The following is a 20,997-nucleotide window of genomic DNA, read 5'->3' as shown; positions in this document are numbered from 1 at the left end:
CAGTGGCCAAGATATCTTGACTTTTCCTCCTTTGTATATGTCAACCTCAAAAAACACTGAATCCTACATTTCCCATAATACAACCAAAATAATTGTGTGTGTGTGTGTGTGTGTGCGTGTGTGTGTAATCATCCCTGCCTGGTAACTGTCCACATCTTTCAAATTCCACATCACCATTTCATAACAAAGGCTTTCTGTTAGAAATCTACAGCCCAAAGCCAAGAGGATGACATCAGGGTTATTTCTCTAGACTGTAATACAACTGTTTTCAATGACTGAGTCATATTTCCAGTTACTACTCTAAGCTGTATGTGTAAAATCGGTCCTTTAATGATAACAGTCACCTAAGTAAATCTCGACTTCTTTGCCCACAAACAATGTGACATCAGAGAATGTAAATTACAGTCTGGCAATTGAGCAAACACCTAACATTCTTTAAGTCTCTTAACATCCTGCCCATTTCCCTTGCAGTCTCACACCTATTCCAATGAAGTTTTTTAAGTCATTGTTTTCTATTAAAAGAAAGAAAAAGGCTTTGTTCATTCTTCCAACATATGTCTACTGTATAAATGTCTGGCACAACAATTTAGCCCATTTTATTTATAGTTTCATGATTTTCTCACTACCATATTGGAGGACCTGTCTCAACCACGACTTCCTGTTCTGCAACGAGTTGTAAATACATAGAATATAGGTTTTAGGGTGATGACAGATGAGAGTCTCAAATTGTTAGTTGTTAGTTGTTAATTGATGATGTCTATTCTTTATCTGACAGCTGTTGATTTAAGTGCTGGTTGTCCACTGGTGATGTGGTTCTGACTAGCAGTTTAAAAGAGTTTTAAATGAAGTGTGATGGGTGTGGACCATAGACATAAAAGATGTGGACTTTTTTTGAACACTGACATTGTTTAATCTTATACTATCTTCCAGTTGAACATAAATTTGATTTTTAATATTACAACTATTATCTTTAAAGCATTGTTACATCTCATATCCGTTTGACTCTTTTTTATCAGATCCCCTGCTTGCTCGTCCCTGGACTTTAAGCTAAAGAAGCCTGTTGTCTAACTGCTTTTCAACTTTATTACAGGCTGCACAATATCCTACACAATACTTGAGTCAAAGTTCACAGCGCAGGTAAGAGGAAGAGCTTTGTCCTTATTTAGAAAGTCTGTCCGGTGCGTCACCGCTGAGTCGTAAAGCTGCGAAGTTACAACTCTGACAAGTGCGGCTTCACTTAATCACCTCATACTCATGGAATAAACGATGGAGTTCTTCTGGGGGAATATCTTCTTCACTATAACCGTCATTAGTAAGTACTGAATTTCTTTTCGGTCTTTGAACTTGTTATTTTCCCCATAATGCGCCACCGTCCTCTTCACCAAACAGCATAAAGTTACAAATATTCTCGCAAAGTAGGTTGAAGCTGTAGTTTTATAGTTTATATAGTTTATATGGACGTTTGAAGCTGGTAAAGTTTATTAGTCGTTCGTTATATCATTGAATGTGATTTTTTAAAATGTTTTTATACACTTTAAACGATTCTGAAAAGCGAGATGAGTGTTATGTGTGCCCGTTATGAATTTACTGAATGATTTTGACGCGGAGTGTTTTTCTCCCTTGTGACATCAAATGCATTAATTATAGTTAACCTCCATAGATTAAATAAGACCAGATTTGTCGTTTTTCTTTGCATCATATAGTCGATAATAGAGAAATAATCACTATTAGTGTTACTCGATGTCAGCTCCATAACCGGTTGGAAGCTTTCAAGCAGCAGCCAAACACTTTTAATTATTCTCCAATGTGCACATTCCCTGTTTCTGAAATGAAGGTACACATTAATATGTTTGTAGTGTCCCATTAGGAAGCGAAGTGTTACTTTGTGTTGCAGGTAAACGGGCGTGGCAGGAGGCTGGACTATAGTGAAGGTCTCCTGAGTCCAGTGCCCATCCACATTCCTCTCCCTGCTTTTTTAGGGAAAGGCAGGCTGATAGTTGAGCATTGCCTGTGTGGGCTTGTGGGTCTGATAGTGCAGCAAGACTGAGTGGAAGAAAAGCAAATTCCATGTCCTGAGGGAGTTCAGAGAGCTGTGTTTCAATGTGTCGATGGAGAAACACACTGTTCCGGGACAGAGGGATGTCTTAAATGCAAACCTTTACACTCAATGAACAGTATGATCTTCATTTGTTGTGAAGCTTTTTTTAGTGGGTTGCCTTGCCCCCAGTGAGTCAAGCTGATGTGCATGATTCAACCACAAAAACTAATCTCTGACTCAAAGGGGGAAGTCTGGCTGATCAACATCACACCTTTTTCCAAAACGAAATCAGTCATGGTAGCAATTTTGTTTTGAACCTCCAAATATGGAAACACAAAATACTATTAATAATGAAGCCTAATTGGTACTGTTTATAGTGGATATAATAGGTAAGGTCCACCTGACTTACATGACGTTGTAGAGGTGGGACTCTATGAAACTATCAGTCTCACTGTCATGTAACCTTGTCTTTCTCCTCCACCAGTTGACAGAATCTGGCACTCACAGTCCTTCAACGTTGGAACTGCAGGTGCCAAGATTTTCAGTGGACCAGCAGCAGAGGAGTTTGGCTATACAGTCCAACAAGCAACAAACCATGAAGGCAAATGGTATGAACTTTAAGTCATTCAAGGATTTTGTTTAATGAAATGAGAGTAATTTTATTTTTTAACTCCAAGACTGCATGTATGGCATGTGCAGGTGCTGTAGCTTTCAATTGGTGGGCAGTTAATAATTTATTTAGTTAATTTCTTTGCAGTGTCTTTGAAATAGCAATAGAGGTTGAAAAAGATAATGACATCAACAGAGTCAAATATCAAGCAGATTGCAAAGTTGCCACTTTTGTAGAGACGCATTGTTATCACGAGCCTGCAGACCAGAACAGGCTGAATTCAAGTCGTTTAAAACCAAATGCACTGTAACGAATCTTGAAGTTTTCTTCTGTCATATTACTGAAACTTTGAATCAATGCATTGAGGCACTACTTTGCTCATGGAAGTATTCATTTTAAAAATGGAGTTATGTGGCTGTAAAGGGCTGTGTGTCAGCAATGTTTAGGTATTCCAACAAAGTTCAGGTGACACTGTAGCATGGCTGTAATGTGTGCAGAGTAAATACAACACACACTGTTAGACTAGCACCACCCGCCTGTACTGTTGATGCCAGGTGAGATCTGGGTCATGATCTAACCTCAGGATCTCATTCTTATCTAACAGGAATTGAATTTATGATGGTATTTGTTGCTGAGATACAAGCACTATAAGGTTTAAACATCCCTGTGTACCACTGCTGTAGCACCACCTCTTAGTTTAAATGTGTCTTGCCAAAGTCCTCCAACCCCTCTCATTCATAAGGACTGTTTTTTTTATTTACAATAACTAATATGCTTGTTCATACGTATGTTGCAATGCAATCTTGAATCTTATAGCATCATCCCAGGGGAAATTCCCATAAAATGAGAGACACTGTAATCTGGAAAAATCCCAAGAGGTTAGATTTATCTGAGTCGCCACAACCACCAACAATCCCGCCATAATTAAACACTCCCTACTCATTTGTAACATTTAGTTAAACAGTAACTGAACTACTCAGTGATGTCTAGATATCTCTGAGTCACAGTCTCATAGAGTAACTCACAGTCTGAAGGAGTGTTCTGATTGTGAAACTGGTTAGTGGCCACACTCAGCGGTCTCTGTGGGGATATTTCTTATTAGTGACCTTGAGAACGCTATAGTGACACATCCTATTTCCTGTCCTCCTGTCTTCCTGTTCTCCACTCACTGCTTGTCTTGTTTGACACCGTGAGAAAATGACACTGTTGAAGTTATGTAGAATTTTGTGTCAGTCTTACAGCAGTGTTGGGAATTCAATCTTGCTGTTACAGGTGGTTCTGGATTTTGAGAGATGTTTAAAGTCCCCCTCCACTCAAAAATGCGTTTTGCTTGTTGTTTCTTCAGTTGGATGTTTGAGCTTCACTGTACAGAGCGATGTATGTGCGGAGTGTGACAGTAGATGGCTGTTTTCACATTCATCTGCTGAAATGGTGGAAAGTTACAACTACTTTGGAGACAATTGTGCTCCAGTATTCAACTTACACAAGTGTGATATGGAAACATGAGGCCTCCAGTGCACAAATAGTACACTGTGAAGTAGGAGACATGTTGTGTCCAGCAGTTAAACTTTTAAAATGAAAAATATTTGCATATTCATAGATTCTGGATTTTTCAATTATGGCTGGGGAGTAGATGACATTTTCAGGATATCTCATCAGAAAATGGCAATGGTTTATAGAAAAAACAAACCAGCCACAAGTTATTATTCAAAGCAGAGTATTTTTATATGTCTTAAAACATGTCTGGAGGGGAACTTTAAATACAAAGTAACAGCTTCAACACCAGAAAGCAACACCTGAATCTTGTGATGTGGGAATAAATCATTTCGAAGTAGATGTTTACTGTGTGAACTTGTCTTGCTTTGCTGTTTCTTAGAAAGCTAGAAGATTGAAGTGACAAGACCACACAGACAAACTATTGCAATGATACTGAATTATATTTATGAATATTTTGTAATGTTTTTGTATTAGTTTTGCTGTTTCTTCTCTAAGGACAAGTTGAAGTCTATAGATAGTTCTGTAACTATTAGTGGTTTTAGCTACTCATTCAACTGCGGTATGTTCAGTCGGCTATGCACTGTTCACAAAAACATTCAGAGATGACTGTTACAGTGGGTGTTTATAAGAGTGAGGAAGAGATGAACTTTGTTGTTTTCTGTAGGCTCCTTGTTGGTGCTCCGTGGAGTGGTTTCAGTCGAAACAGGAAGGGGGATGTTTATAAGTGTCCAGTCTCAGGGTCCAGAAACAGCTGTGACAAGCTCAATCTTCAGGGTAAGGTTTGGTGTTTTGTTGTGTAAACTTTGACCTCTCTACCAAACATTGGTCAAGTACTTAACATGCCTAAACAGAACTGTATAAATTCCAGATTTAACAATTATAAACTGAACTTCAATGTAAGACTTAATTTGTTGTCTTTCTTTCAATATACACAGATTCTGTCAGTATTCCAGATGTCAAAAACATTAACACCAACATGAGTCTGGGTTTGACTCTAACACGGATGCCTACAGCACCAAATGGTTTGATGGTATGTGTGTTTGTGGGTTATTACACAAAATATAGAGAGATATAGTGTGAATGAAGTCATGTCATAATTTCCTTTAAAAGCTGTGTTAAAAGGATGTGTAAAGGATGTGTATTCGTGAAGGGAAGTGCATCAGTTCTCAAGGTAAAGTGACTGCTGTAGCCACTGTATTTCTACTTTTCTGCAGGTTTCACTTTGTTGTTATTTCCCACCAAAAGAACTTTAATACAGTTTGAGCTAAGTCCAATTTCCGACTACTAAACTCACACATAAACATACTGGGTTCTTTAAAAGGCAGTGACAAACTTAAAATCCATTAAGTCTGTCCTTTTTTCTTCTGCGGTCATCTGATACAGATGTGCGGTCCTCTTTGGGCACAGCAGTGTGGCAATCAGGACTTCTACCCAGGAATATGTGCAAAATTGAACCCCCTATTTCAACCTCAACCTGCCTTCTCTCCTGCCGTCCAGAGTAAGATCTGTCATGATTTTATATGATTCCTGATCATTTGAGTTGTCTATAGTTAATTATCTTTAAGACAAATTTTCTGCCTTTCAAGAAAGGTTTCAGTTGATGCCAGAATGGTAAAAATTCACCACAGTGACCTACACCTGCTTCAATGTTTGTTACATTACTTATGTTATTATGTTAGTGCAGTTGAGTTCAGAGATTGTTTTGAAAACTGGGACATCATAGATAGATAGAGTTGGCTCATTAACACCAACCTTTTTAACACAATAAATGACTATGGCTAGTTTAGGGCTGCAGCTAACGATTATTTTTATTATTGGTTAATTGACTAGTCTTTTGGTCTACAAAATGTTAGAAAATGGTGAAAAATGTCAGTCACCACAAACAACCCAAAGATATTCAGTTTACCATCCTAGAGGACTATAGAAAACAGAAAATATTCACATTTAAGAAGCTGGAACTAGAGAATGTGGGCCTTTTTTCTTATAAAATGACTCAAAATGATTAATTGATGATCAAAATAGACCAACTGATTAATCGACTAATCGTTGCAGCTCTGTTGAAATTATTCTTTCCAGAAGTCAATGTTAGTTTGTTATTTGTACTCTGGGTTTTATATTTTATCACTTAGCTCATCAAGCTCTGCTTTTTATCAGATACGCCTAAACCCTGAACATCTGAGTTCTCTTGAACCCACCAACAAGAAAGAGCGTCTGCTTGCTTGCATGTGTAACCACATGATAATGTCATTTTAACAAATTTAAAGAGCCAACTAAGGGTTAAAATGATATAATACCTATCTCAGACTGGTTTCAAGTTCAGGTCTGCAAAATGTATTTACATAATGTATTAACATGAACTGAAATCAGCGTCTGAATGAATATTCAGCTTTGGGAAATGGTCAGCAGTAGAGTAACGTATATGATCTCAGTTTGATTCATCACTGCTGCTCACATTTGTTATTATATGTCCCCTCTCATGACTTTTATAGCATGTGGAGGGCCTATGGACATTGTGATTGTTTTGGATGGTTCCAACAGCATTTATCCCTGGGCTCCAATGACCGAGTTCCTCAAGAAACTAATACCTTCGCTTGACATCGGGCCCAAAAGCACCCAGGTGATATCTCGTTTCAGTGGTCATAACAACAAGTTGAAGCAAGGGATGATCTTGAGTTAATTCACTTGGTTACGTTTTTGTCTTGTGGTCATTACCAACAACTTTTTGTGCTTTATTACACCAGGTCAGCGTCATTCAGTATGCAGTTGATCCCAAGTTTCAATTCAAACTTAACGAGTATAAAACCAAAGATGAAGTGGTTGCTGCAGCATCTGCAATCGGACAAATGTATGGTCAATCTACCAATACCTTCAAAGCAATTGAATTTGCCAGGTTGGTTTTGCAGTAATACTGCCTTTGTATGTCTTTATTTATTTACTTGTGTGTTTGATTGCTTGAGTGATTTCTTGATTATCTTCCTATAATATATTGTTTTTTTCTGTCTGTATGCTCTGTTTTATTATTACTGACTAGGAAATAATAATTATTTTGATGTTGATTTGATTTGGACATCTGTCAGTTTTAGAAAAATGTTATTTTGGCATGTAGTCAATTTTTAATCTCCTAAATTTTTGTGATAAAACCACAAATAATAATTTACATAAAAGTGAAAAGAGTAACCTGTGTCCGCTCTCTTAGTAAGGAGGGTTTCCATCAGACTAACGGAGGCCGATCGGGGGCTGCCAAGGTGATGGTTGTTGTTACTGATGGCGAGTCTCATGATGAGAGCAAAAGAGATTACGTCATTTCCCAGTGTGAGAGACAAGGCATCACCCGCTTCGGTATTGCTGTAAGTGATGACCCGCCACTACAACTACTCATTTACTTTCATCATACTATATACACAGTAGAGTTGTGGCATTTTTAAGTTTTTTTTTCTAATAATGATAATAATAAATAAATCAATTGACAGTTATTTCCTTTAAGTTTGAGCAACATGACTTCAATCACATCCTGAGTTCAACTGTGGGGTTCTATATTGTAGAAATGCATGCTGTTGATCATTCAACCATCTTATAATATTCAACAATCATTTTACACAGCCCATTTTTGAGGGTTATTATTATTGCTTCTGTGGGTAAAAAAGTCTCTATGTGATAGAACCAGAAATATATCTGTGGTTATAAATTTTAATTGTTTCCATGAACTTTTATAGCTATGGTTATCTTTATAGTTGTCATTATACATGTGAGCAGGTCTCAAGATATAACGCCTTCTGACTGGATCCACTGGACCTAATTCTGATATCCAAATCTTACTTTTGTATACATTTCTGATTGATTTGATGTCTTGATTTACCAGTGTTATTACCTAGACTTCAATCACTCTTTGAAATCCTGAATTTTGCGATAATCTCCCCCTTTTTCCTAGGTCCTGGGTTATTACATCAGAAACAACATCGACACAGAAAACCTAATAAAAGAAATCAAATCCATCGCCAGTTTACCCACAGAAAAGTACTTCTTCAATGTGTCTGAAGAGGCGGCGCTCTCCACCATTGCTGGAACGCTGGGGAACCGCATTTTCAACATAGAGGGTACATATTATTTCTATTCCCTTCCTGTTGTTGTCTATGCCAATGTGTAATTTACTTGACACTGCATAGTCATACACTACTTGAAGAGTGCGTTCAAAAAGACTCCTCCAGGCATGTCACAACATGTCTTTCATAGTTAAAAATCCCAAGACAGATTGAGATCTGACACATCTTGCACTTGGACTCTTGATTTGCTCCACTGATTTGGATTGTGGTGTTAATCTGCTTTGTCTGTTCACAAGGAACTGGAAAGGGGGGCGACAACTTTAAGATGGAGATGTCCCAGGTGGGGTTCAGCGCTCACTACTCCAGAAAAAAGGTACAGTCAGAGCACTGCCTTGTGCAGTTCTAAAAGTGTGACCATGTTTGGATGTTTGTAACACACAAACATGCACTGCAGCAAAAAGTGAAAGGAGTTGTGGTTTGCTATTGACATGCATTAAATAATTTGAAGGCTTATCAGATGGCAAGACATGACAGTGGTTTAAACTGCTTTGAAGGAGAATTTTACAACTCTTATGATAACTCTACAAAAGAATAACACTATAAGTTATTCTACTTAAAAAGTATGATTGGCTGTATTTGGCCAAAGCACTATGTTGTTGGAATACAACAAAAGTTGGGCCAACACCTTCAATTTTGCTGGATTGTCCTGCCCTTTATTTCCTGGTGTTAATCCAAAATCTGTGGCCCATCAGATTTTGTGACACTACAGGGTCAACAATAAAAAAAACACTTATATATATGTATTTGTCAAATAAAATATTTCAATATTTATATTTATAAAATATAAATATTGAACTGATCTCTACATACAGATGTATGTACCACAGGCCACCAGTGCCTACTATCACGGCTACCTAAATACTTATAAGAACAATTGAAGTGGCACTATAGCTAGTCACATAATACAGAGTGAACTGCAATCCCTTTTGCAACAACACACTTGTTGTACCAGCACAGCAGCCTCACTCAAATGAAAGAGGAACAGTTTTTACCACAGTGTCATTGTTGGTCGGACACAACATTTTGCTTCCGACCAACAATGGCTTCTTTTGACATTTAGAGAATACTTCCACGCCACAGTATGTCCTATTTCACACGTAGAGTATTTCGTTCTTAGTTCTTATCATTTTTTCTCATTTAAACTGAAGCAAGTGAATATGGTCCGAAACCTGAAGGAATTTTAAAATATTGTAAATAAAATGTTAATGGCTGTGCTACAATCAGTTATTGAATCTGCTGACTGACCTTTCAATTTGCTGTTTAAGGATGTGATGATGCTGGGAGCAGTGGGAGCCTACGCTTGGAGTGGGACTGTTGTCCATCAAACAGGGTCAAAAGTAGACATTCTTCCTGTCTCAGCCTTTGAGGCAATTCTTCAAGATAGAAACCACAGCTCATTACTGGGTAGGCATTTTCATTTGACCAACTCTAGTATGAGGTTGGGGTTTTTTGGGGGGTTACATAAAGTGGACTCTAAAAGTTGCACTATTATCATAGTCTATATCCATGTACCTACCATAATTCTATCATCAAAATCCTATATTTTGCTTTAAGAGAAACTACAATGTGTATATCACAGATTCAATTATGTAATCTTTTTTTTTAGTTTTGTAATAGTGTTTTTCTGTGTATAATTCTGCCTTGACAGCATGTAACAATTCAAGTTCAGGTTTTAAACTTTTAATTTGTGGTCATTTCCAGGTTACTCAGTCAGCACGCTGAGTGATGGATCTACAGAATACTTTGTGGCTGGTGCACCTCGCTCCAACCACTCTGGACAAGTTATTGTCTATACCGTCAATGCCCAGAAGCAATCCACCATCATAGATTCAGAAAGAGGGAAACAGGTACTTATTTAAGAGGTTAAGGCATTCACATTTTCCACAAGATCCAACTCTGTTGTAGATTGTAGGGATTTTAGCTGAAGGCCATAGGTCAACAGGCTATACTGCTACTGCTACTTTTCCCCCCAAAAAATTCTTAAACAATACATTTTGTGTAGTCACACAAATAAAATTCAACATCAGTAAACAGCTGGAAATTGCTGTCCTAGATTGGGTCGTACTTCGGAAGCGTTCTGTGCTCTCTGGATGTGGACGAAGACGGAATGACGGACCTCCTGCTCGTTGGTGCACCCATGTTTATGAGCGAGCTGAAGAGAGAACAAGGCCGGGTCTACCTCTTTTCTGTCACCAAGGTAAAAATCAATACATTGTAACTTTTATTGTAACATCTCTTGGTCTGGATTTCCTGAGTAACAGTGCACAAGAAAGTAAGCATCAGTATTCACACTTTGGCATAAAGATGAATAGTTTCTGGCAACCGACCAACAGATGATGATGATAATAATTACACAAGAAAGGCCAGTAGGTTTTGGGCTGCTCAGTTTCCTTTCATGATTTATTCAGCACAGGTTGGTACCAAAAATAGATGTAAGAAAAGTTTAAGATATATTCTCAAAGCTGGAATATTTCATTTCCAAAATTCAAGACATATGAATTCCATTTATTGCTTTCTTTGAATTTAAAGGAACTTCAGCTTGCATTTACATGACTTTCTATCTTATCATCTGAAGGGTATACTGAACGAGCAGGGATTCCTCAATGGTCCGCTCTCCACTGAGAACGCACGTTTTGGGATGGCCATATCCGCCGTTCCTGACCTGGACCTCGACGGTTACAATGATGTTGTTATTGGAGCACCACTAGAGGACAACAAAAGAGGTGTCATCTACATCTACAATGGGGAGAAGAAGACATTAAACAAAGAGTTCTCACAGGTACCGAGAGAAATATTTGTGTTTAATATTCAATCAACTGAGAAAGTCTTTGTGGTTCAGGAAACAAGAGTTTTTGCCTCTCATATGACAAATATAATACATTTAATTTCCTTAATCCGAGTACAAGAGTAATTATAATGTTTTATCTTTTTCAGAGAATACTGGGCTCTAAACTGGATCCTCAAATGCTGTATTTTGGAAGGTCCCTTGATAGCTACCAAGATCTGAATGGTGATAAAATCCCTGACATCTCAATTGGTGCCTATGGTAAAGTGGTCCAGCTCTGGTGAGTTAATAATTAAGATAACTGAGAATAATGAAAAATGGAGTAGATGATGTAATGATTTTCCATATTATATTACTTACTGTATATCAAGTTCACTCAATAAATCCATTATTTTTGAATTTGCATGACTGGTAATAATTGTAAATTACACTTCATTTTCAGGTCCCGAGGTGTGGCGACAGTTTCAGCTACAGCTTCTTTCAGCCCTGATAAAATCAACATTTTCAACAAACCTTGTGACATTAACGGACGCAAGCTTTCATGTTTCATCACCAGACTCTGTTTTAGTGCAGCCTTCAGGCCCAAGAACCCTGTTGGACCCATTGGTAAATCTGAACATCCGTTAGGCTTTTTAAGAATATGTAGCTTCCTATTGTTTAGAGTAATTGTTTGATATTTTGGGAAATATGCTTGCTGAAAGTTGTTTCTAATGGTTCTCAAGAAAAAAAAAAGATTGATCTCAGATGTCAAAGGAGTGTGTCATATTTAGTACTATTTTCACTTCTTTCAGATATATCCTACAATTTGACTCTGGATGCTGACTTGCAGGCATCTCGGGTGACCTCAAGAGGACTGTTCACAAAAAACAATGAACGCTTCCTCTCAGAAAAGGCAAAAATATCATCTACACCCCTCTGTCAAGACTACCAAGTTTACGTTCAGGTAATAGATGATCTGTTGTGTTTCTTTATGATTCAGTGTGCAGTCATCAAGGAGCATCAGTGACTGGTAAGAGTGCAGTGTGTAGAATTTAGTGGCATCTTACGGAACGGACTGGGCAGAAACTGAATATAAAATTCATAAGTGTTTTAATTAGTGAATTAATCACCTGAAAATAAGAATCGTGATTTCATTACCTTAGAATAAGCCCTTTATATATACAGAGGGAGCAGGTCCTCTTCTACAGAGGCTGCCATGTTGCACCGCCATGTTTCTACAGTAGCCCGGAATGGACAAACCAAACACTGGCTCTAGAGAGGGTCTTTATTGTTTTCCGCAAGTTTCACAGCCACCGTAGGTTGTCCTACACGCATGGGAAGGGGAAGGGGAGGGGGAGAGGATGGGTATTCACCGCTATATGCCGCTAAACCTTACACACTGGTCCTTTAAGTGTGTACCTTGATGTGATAAGGCCTGCGGGAAACACAGAGTTAATGTACAGACACTGTATGTTAAGTTCTTTCAAATGGATCTTGTATAACAGTAGTCCTTAGTTGACAGATTAGTTATATACCTTTACAGAATGCAATGTCTGCATTGTAGGGATATTATTTCATATTTATTTTTCCAAAATAGACATTAATTTTTCCACATGTTTTTTTTTTTCGACAGGAGACACCTGATTTTGTCAATTCCCTCAGTCTGAAAGTAGAAATCGAGCAACAGAATGCAGATGTGAACCCTGTCCTCGATATGTCCTCTCAGAGTGCCTGGGAGTTCTTTGTAAGTGACAGATATTATACATGATATCTCTGATTGTATCTGTGTTAAATCTTTTTTGGTTTTAGTATTTGCCACCTCTTTGGTCTTCACTGACCTACAGGAAACGCATCTGGTGACAAAAGGCTTCAAACATAATGGTTATTTTGCAGAGGTGTTTGTACAGTCATTTAAAATGACGTGGTGGGTGTGTCTGATGATTACTAGCTTCTAAGTGTTTCACTAAGTCACGCAAGTTCTAAGATTTACACACTTCTTGTTTTCCCAACAAGAATAAAGGTCATCCAATGCAGTAAAAATATAATAAATTTCCTATAATATGTTTTTCCAAAAGAAATCAATTCATATGAAATAGACATTATTGCAGATGTAGCTGAATTGAAAATCTAGCTTTTGAAGAATAAAGCAGCATCCTGTGTTGAATTTGCTGCTCTGTTGTTGTTTCAGAACCCCTTCACAAAAGACTGTGGCTCCGATGACGTGTGCATCAGTGATCTGGTGCTGAATGTGAAGACAGACACAACGGCATCCAGGTGAGAATCACTGACTCAGGTGTACAGTTCCACATGCAACATGCCATACTTGCTGTTCATTACATATATAATATAGTGTTTAAGAAAAGAGTTAATGACCTCTGTTGCAGGAATTCACTTGATGTGTAATTCTGTCCTCGGGATAAAACATTTTGTTGTTGAAAGTAAGAACAAGTTTGGGCAAGACAATGTCTGTGAGTCATTTATAAACTGAGGATAAGTGAGGAGCTTAAAGGCTCTGAAAATGTGTCTCAATCAGCTTGTTACTATAAGCAGTGGGATCTTACTGTACATTATGAGATTTTCTCCTACATTTTGGACAGTTTTAGTTTTTCCCCATTGGAGGTTTGAGGTGGGCATTTGTGACTGTTGTTGTGATTCGGCGCTATATAAATAAAACTGACTTGACTTGACTTGACGTATGTCAGTGTACCAATCAGAATTTAGCAATATTTGAACCAGAATCTGAAGACATAGGTGGGGTTGTTCACTTATGATGCCAAGCCACTGTCAATTAAATTTCATCAAACCACACCTGCACAGTCCTGATAAAGTAGATTTATGAGTTTTTGTGTGTTAAACTCCTAATAGATTTTTTCCTAAACTCTGACTTTAAGTGTTGCTTATTTAGTCATGAATATTTAATATTATAGAGAAATACTCAAGATGTAAAACCAAGTTTTCTGGAACTTTAATCATTTGACGTTATGTTTTGAAACAGGTTTTTACAGTCAAAGTCAGTAACTCATATAGTGAGAAAGCTTCGATTACACTTACGCAATTACAATTACACTGCCTTTGTCACATATTTACACTGTCGTGATACACCATATTACATTTTCACAGTTTATATATGTGAACAGAACTATGTAAAAGCCTCTCTAGTGGCCTCTGGAGGCTATACTGAGCTGGCTGACATACCAACTGATATACAGTACAGTACCATCCTCAAATCTTCTGCTTGCAGGGCTAAGATAATGACAAGTAGTGAATAGTAACAACATAGTGTACTCATTCAACAGAGAAGAAACAATTGTTTAAAGATTAGACCAGATTTAGCAGAATGGGTAATATTCTGTTAAATGTCACACCCTGGTAACTCCTAACGACGATTACAGCATTTTCTATTTTCACTGTTTTATGATCTGTCTAATTGCAAATAGATGCACAAATTAGAGTTTTCCAGTTTTTACAGCAACTTCATAGCCTATAAAATGGTCGGGTCAGACTTGTGAGCTTGGAAAAAACTTGCAAAGTTTGGGTGATACATGCTCAGTGAATTAACTCAGATGAAAGCATAAGAACAAAGACTTTACAGAGACCATACAACACTTTTTAAATATTTTCCCACTCATTTAATCATATAATGTTTTGCAGCTGTTAATGATGTTCACTTTTGTGTCCCCTTGGTTAAAATGTAGACTTTATTTCATGCCTCTCATTGAGTTTCTTATTCATAAAGCTCTGTGATTTACAGTATGTGCTGTATTGTACATTTTAAGTTGAATGCAGAGACTATATTGTCCATCTAGTTAACATCAGTGGGGTAAGATTTTTTTATAGATATCAAAGACAAAAAGGAGGAAGATCAACAATCTTCTAAACAATATGAAATAAGGGAAATAACGGAAAGATCAATTTTATCGTTCTTTATTATTCTTGTCCTTCTGGGCAATGAGACTCTACTGTAAGTATGCAACTTTAAACTGTGGCATACACAAATTAGAAGACAAGACAAGACAAATGCAGTGTATATTAATTGGAGTTCTTGTGTTACAGCTCAGCTCCTGTTCTGGTCAACGCCAGTAACCAGGAACTGTCATTTGAAGTCACCGTGAAGAACAAAAAGGAGAACGCCTATAACACCCAGGTCTTGGTTACATATTCCAACAACCTCTACTACTCCTCCGTCTCTCCATCTGTGAGTAATTAAAGCAGTTTATGTCGACATGATGCTCTAAATGTGAAAAAGACTTTTTAGGTACTTAAAAATCACACATGCATACACCACATGAATGCACATTCTACATAACTAAACACCTAATTCAACCCATTTTTCAGCATTTACTGAACAAGCTAATTAGAAAAATGAGTTTTTGGATATTTTTTGTACTTTTCCGTCTGTGTTGGTGAATAGATATTTAAATAACATCAAAATGTTTTCAGTTTTACAGTGTGGTAATATACAGTAATGACAGTATTGTGCTGGTAATGTGCTATCCTGGACTGATCATTTACAGACGGATGGAGTCAAATGCACCTCAACTCAAACACAAATTGTCACTTGCCAAGTGGGATACCCAGCATTAAAAACAGACCAAGAGGTAAGTGCAAGAAAAAAACATAAATTTCTCTTTTCATGTGAGATGAGTGTGTAATTTTAATCATACAGATTATATGAATAAGTGTACTAACGCAAAACTTCACATCACAGATGAAATTTAAGATCAATTTCGATTACAACCAGGAGGTGTTGCAAAATCGAGCCGAGGTGAAATTTGAGGCTAAAAGGTAAACTGCATTCAAATAATTGAAAAATGATGACTCTCAAGTCAGATTTCATTATGAACATATAATAATGTTATAATGGTAACCTTTTTATTAACAGTGATGGTAAAGAGGAGAAACCTGCAGACAACAATGTGGACATAACAATTCCTGTTAAATATGATGCAGGGATCAGTCTAACTAGGTGACTTTCCTTTCTATCTAACTTTACTTTTTACAACTTTAATTTTAATCAGACAGTGTAAGAATGACAGTTGACCATGTGTTAATTTCTATGATTTCTTTTTCCTAGGAAGTCAAATATTAATTTCTACGTGGCAGACACTACTCTTCCAGTGGTAACAACGGTGAAAAGTTTAGATGACATCGGCCCAGAGTTTAACTTCACAGTGACGGTGCAGTAAATTGATCCATCTGTTAAAATATCGTTGTCTCATTCCTCATGTTATTCATTAAGAATGTATATTAAAACATACTTGATTTAAAGGTTTCAACAGGCACCTTCCCTGTCAGCCTCCTGTACCTGACCATAGCTCTGCCAATGACCACCAATGGAGGAAACCAGCTCCTCTATGTTACCAATGTGGATACACAAGCAGTGAGTACTCAAGTCAAATACACCAAATACCACCAACTATATCTGTTGGTAATCTGATGATAATAGTTAACAAAGTAGTCGGTTTGGTTGATTAATAAAACAAAACATAACCCCTACACACTTGCTTCTTCTGAGTCAGGCAGTGTAACATGTCTTTGGCACTTACTGTATTACTTTGGGATGTAAAAAGGGTGCAAAATGAACCTTTTGCCCACTGGCCAAATGGCTAGTGAATGTTTAAATTTTACCAGCCACTCAATAGATTGCCATTGTTTTTTTTGGCTGGTGAGTGAAGTAAATTTACCAGCCACTTGTATATTTTACCAGCATTTTGCTGGTGCTAATTTTGTGCCCTGAATGTGAAAACACAGAGAGGGTTTGTAGATTAATTTAAGTCTTCTCTACCTGCAGGGAGGTTCTGTCAGCTGTGACTCCAGCGGCCTGGTTGACCCGCTGAAGATCGGTGTGAAGAGCCACAAAGTTTCCTTCTCTGAGGAAAACCTCAGAGGCATGGAGAAACTGGTCAGTCACCTTTTTCTTTGCATATTTTTCTCTTTATATATGTCAACTTGTATCACAGAAGTCGCTGCTGTACATATGTTGAATAAGTGAGGGCAACTAGCGATGCAAATCACTCATGTAAATCAGCCCTAAATCTACATCTCATGAATATATTTAAATACACACAAGACAAAATAGTTTTGTTGTATAATTCATGTAATATTTTTTATTCTTCTCCAGTGATTTCATAGTGCATATATAGTGTTTTCTTTTTATTTTTTGTTTACTTACCACATATTTTTCATTGTTTGCTCGACTCATTATGCTTAGCTGCTGGTCATTTCCAAACAACTTAAATGCTGTAGTTCATATTTTTATACTGGCTTCACAAACAATTATAGTTGACGTGTTTAGTGATGTAAAAGTTATGTATTAAATATTGTTAAACAATACCTTGCCATATTTACACTTATTTTCTTCAACAAATAGAACATTTTAGGAACTTTTAAAATTGTGGTTGCATTTAAAATTCAGTGTTAATTGTTTCCTTTTTTGTTGTTGCTGTTGTTGCTTTGACAGGACTGCAAGAATGCAAAGTGCAAGTATATAAAATGCATCCTCAAAGACACTGAAGTAAAGAGCGAGTACTTAGTGAAAGTTAAAACCAGGATCTGGAGTGGAACATTTATTACGGTAAATACATTCAACAGTGAGCCTGATTTTTAAATAATGGTTTTTCATCCTGTGTTTAATGGCATTACATTTGTTTTGTGCAGAATTCATACTGACACTTTCTGTGCTCTCATTTGTTTGAATTTGTCATCACAGGCTACCTATCAGACCATCGAGCTGACCTCCAGCGTTGATGTTGAGACCTCCAACCCCGATTTGCTCATAATCGACGTCAAACAGTTGCCAGTAAATTCACATTTCAACATTTTGATATACTGCCTTGCAAAAAATGAGGAAGGAAATTTAAGAGAGAAGTTAAACATTTCATTCGTGACCTGTAATGCTTTTAAATACTTTTTGAAGCAATTCTAACACTTATTGTGATTTACATGAAGTTCTCTCGATGCAACGCCATTGTTGATGCAGTTTTTACAAGTAAAGAATTGCCGATACAGTATATGTTTGAATGTACCATAGCAGAAAAAAATGGTTTTAATCTCTCCATTGCAAAATTATATCATATTTTCACTCTAAATTCAATGAGCTTATGCAAGTTCCTGTTTTCATTTGTTGATCAACCTCACGTTTGGAGTGAAACAGGCCATGTAGTGATCACTCTTGTTCTGCTGCTGTCCAGGTGGTGGTGACAATCAGTAAACCTGGAGAGAAAGGTGAAGTTCCAGTGGGAGTGATCGTTGGCAGCGTTATAGCAGGCCTGCTGCTGCTAGCTCTGGCTGTTGGACTGCTGTGGAAGGTGAGTGTCTGTCTGCGCTTTGGTGAAAATGATTTAAACATAAAGAAATGTAAGTAAATTATTTCAAGAACTTAGGCATGCCTGTTTCGTATTTGCAACATGTGAACATTTAATCAAGGTGAGAGAGTTCACCAGAGAGGAGCTCTGGTGACCTTACAAATGTTGTTTTATATTTTTCAGTTATGTCCATATACAGTATGTTTGTTTCATTAGGGGCCTAGGTTAGAGCAACATGTCATATTTTTTTATTTTTTTCCACTAATACATGAACTGTGACTTTATCTGAATATAATCTGTTTACTTTCTAGTTTGGATTCTTCAAAAGAAAATACCAGCAGCTTCAGAGAGAGGATGATGATGAAGACGGGCAGAGTCACCCACACGTAGATGAAGTGCTGTGAAGTGAAGAGAAAACCCGCAGCCTTCTCACTCAGCTGGAAATTTCCAGGGTGAATACTGGTACCTCTTATGGGATCTTGTAAATTGCAACTGGACTAAAGCTTAATCACTGGAAACTGGGCATTTGAATGATATGGAATCTTTTCCATTTCTGGATAACTGGGATTTGACCCTCTGTCCATAATTCAGAGGATTACTGTTAGTCTCTTCTTGTTTTTGTACATTCTCAATTTGTTGTTGTGCACTGACTTTGAATAAATGTAAATAACTATTTTTTTCAACATGACAAAACCTTATAGTAATGCTTATTAGGCCGTAGATGATATTTGGATGCAAATGTTGCCTGGGTTCATGGGTTTCACACTGTGTTTCACTGTTTTGAATACTTCTGGGCAACATGATTGATAAGTAGCAGTTTGAAATAGAGATAATGTTTTATCATCATGAAAATTGCTCATTTAACATACGCTCTATAGGCAGCCGGTCATTAACATAAACTGTCTTGAGATCTGCTGTCACCACTGACACTCAGGGCTTTTCTTGCATTAAGACAAATTATATCAGTAGTCCGAATGCAAAAGGAAACAATACAGATCCTGGAAAATGTTATGCATGACAGTATTCTGTTTCCTTATGTTTGTACTGTATATACTGTAAGATAAAATTATGAACTTTCAGACTGGGTTTTATACTGTATATGAAAAGATTAGAGGAGTCTATGAGTCCATGGAGTAGCTACTTGTGATGTTGTTCTTTTTATATGGATGATATTTTTGTTTGTTACCCTTAGTGGCTCAACTTGTCAGGTATGAATATTATAGTAGCATATTGTTTAAGGCTGCAACTAACCATTATTGTCATGATTGAGTAATCTGCTGATTTTTTGATTGATCGAATAATGGTTTTGCAATTTCAGGAATTAGAAATGATCACACTTTTCCAGGTTCCTAGATTATGTTTTTAAATGGGTTGTTTTATACAACCAACAGTCCAAAACCCACAGAACTTACATTAAAATCATATAAGTCAAAGAAAAGCAGCATAGTTTGAATCGTTAAATGTTTGCAATGTTCTTGAAAAATGACTCAAACCATTAAATCGACGATCAAAACAGTCGCAGATAAATTTTTCTCTTGATCAACTAATCAATTAATTGGTCGATTATTTTTGCTCCAAAAGTTTATTTGTAGGCCAAAAGGACACAATGCCCTAAATCAACAAAACACACTGTTCCCCATGTACAAATACGGTTCACTACAGAGATAAAAGTTTGACTCAGACTTTGTTTGCCAAAAGCAACAACCAGATTAATTTACTTCTTAAACGGTACCATTTGTTGTTAGAGGTTTGATGTGAGATAATCCGTCTTTGTGTCAGGCTGTATTGCCACAGCTTTACCACAAGATGGCAGCATGATATAAATGACATGTTGGCACTGCTCATTACTTCCTCAATGCTATGTAAATGACTTGAACAGTCCATAGGACTTTCATTTAATATATTGTAATATATGACCCATTTTTAATTGTATTGTATTTGTCCTTTATTGTCTTATATCCTCTCCTCTCCTCTCCTCTCCTCTCCTCTCTTCCCTTCCTCTCCTTGCGTCACCTCTCCTCTCCTCTCCTCTCCTCCCGTCCCCTCCTGGAATACCTTTAGAAAACCTGACCCTGCTAGGGACCCTAGTTGGACCACATCCCTGCACAAATCAGTACAATTTAAGTTTTCCCTCAAACTCGATTATTTTCCTCTCACATTTTTGACTATTGTATTCTCCCAGTTAGGTTAGTCAGTCCCTTGACTGTTAAGGAATGTGTTTCTGGATGTTTTTCTTTTGAGCAAGCCAACTCCAGCACCCAGCAGAGTCTTTTAGCATTCATTTCTTTGGATCTGGCAAGGTGGAATATGCTATTTTTCTCTAATAAGTAGCATATTTTTTGAGAGCCTGGGCTCAAGTCTTCCTTGTTGGAGGGGATATATACAATCTGATGAATGATGGAGCTGCTCTGTTTCACAATTACTCATGAGCTACGGTGTTGTGAAACAGCATTTGGATTCTATGTATATGTGTACAGGGAGCAATGTGGAAATAGTTGATGAAATGAGATACAGTGTTTGAACACCTTTTTAAAGTCCCATGCCACAGTGGGATGATTGCTCAAATATTGCTGCAATGTTCTTGTAAATCAAAAGTGATGTCACTGCAAATTATTTAATGACAGTCAACCTTTATTTGCACTTTGTCAGGCTTTTTGGCATTACCTGGACTTGACTGTAATATT

At 37.2% G+C, this 20,997-nt stretch overlaps 1 protein-coding gene across 1 annotated transcript; it reads left to right on the top strand.

Moving 5' to 3' along the window:
* Window positions 1–1,078: 1,078 nt before the first annotated feature.
* Window positions 1,079–20,240, top strand: itga2.2 (integrin, alpha 2 (CD49B, alpha 2 subunit of VLA-2 receptor), tandem duplicate 2). Its single transcript, XM_042422273.1, has 30 exons — window positions 1,079–1,312; window positions 2,523–2,646; window positions 4,810–4,919; window positions 5,081–5,175; window positions 5,529–5,643; window positions 6,635–6,762; window positions 6,887–7,035; window positions 7,342–7,492; window positions 8,074–8,239; window positions 8,482–8,558; window positions 9,511–9,649; window positions 9,947–10,092; window positions 10,299–10,442; window positions 10,821–11,024; window positions 11,180–11,310; window positions 11,473–11,636; window positions 11,822–11,973; window positions 12,643–12,753; window positions 13,198–13,283; window positions 15,063–15,204; window positions 15,524–15,607; window positions 15,718–15,794; window positions 15,892–15,975; window positions 16,084–16,186; window positions 16,279–16,389; window positions 16,801–16,911; window positions 17,470–17,583; window positions 17,719–17,808; window positions 18,200–18,316; window positions 18,625–20,240. The coding sequence occupies exons 1-30, from the start codon at window positions 1,267–1,269 to the stop codon at window positions 18,715–18,717; spliced, it is 3,564 nt and encodes a 1,187-aa protein (XP_042278207.1). The 5' UTR covers window positions 1,079–1,266; the 3' UTR covers window positions 18,718–20,240.
* The last annotated feature ends 757 nt before the right edge of the window (window positions 20,241–20,997 follow it).

This window comes from Thunnus maccoyii, chromosome 9 (assembly GCF_910596095.1).
Source record: "Thunnus maccoyii chromosome 9, fThuMac1.1, whole genome shotgun sequence".
Classification (NCBI taxonomy): domain Eukaryota; kingdom Metazoa; phylum Chordata; class Actinopteri; order Scombriformes; family Scombridae; genus Thunnus; species Thunnus maccoyii.
Note: the sequence above shows the minus strand (reverse complement) of the source record. Positions and strands in the feature narration are given on the sequence as shown.

What these genes read in the sequence shown, in the direction of transcription:
- itga2.2 (XM_042422273.1), top strand. Translation starts at nt 1,267, where the DNA reads ATGGAGTTCTTCTGGGGGAATATCTTCTTCACTATAACCGTCATTA. An exon ending in TAAACAAAGAGTTCTCACAG is followed by an intron (nt 11,025 to 11,179) that starts GTACCGAGAGAA and finishes TATCTTTTTCAG; the next exon opens with AGAATACTGGGCTCTAAACT. An exon ending in CCAATGTGGATACACAAGCA is followed by an intron (nt 16,390 to 16,800) that starts GTGAGTACTCAA and finishes CTCTACCTGCAG; the next exon opens with GGAGGTTCTGTCAGCTGTGA.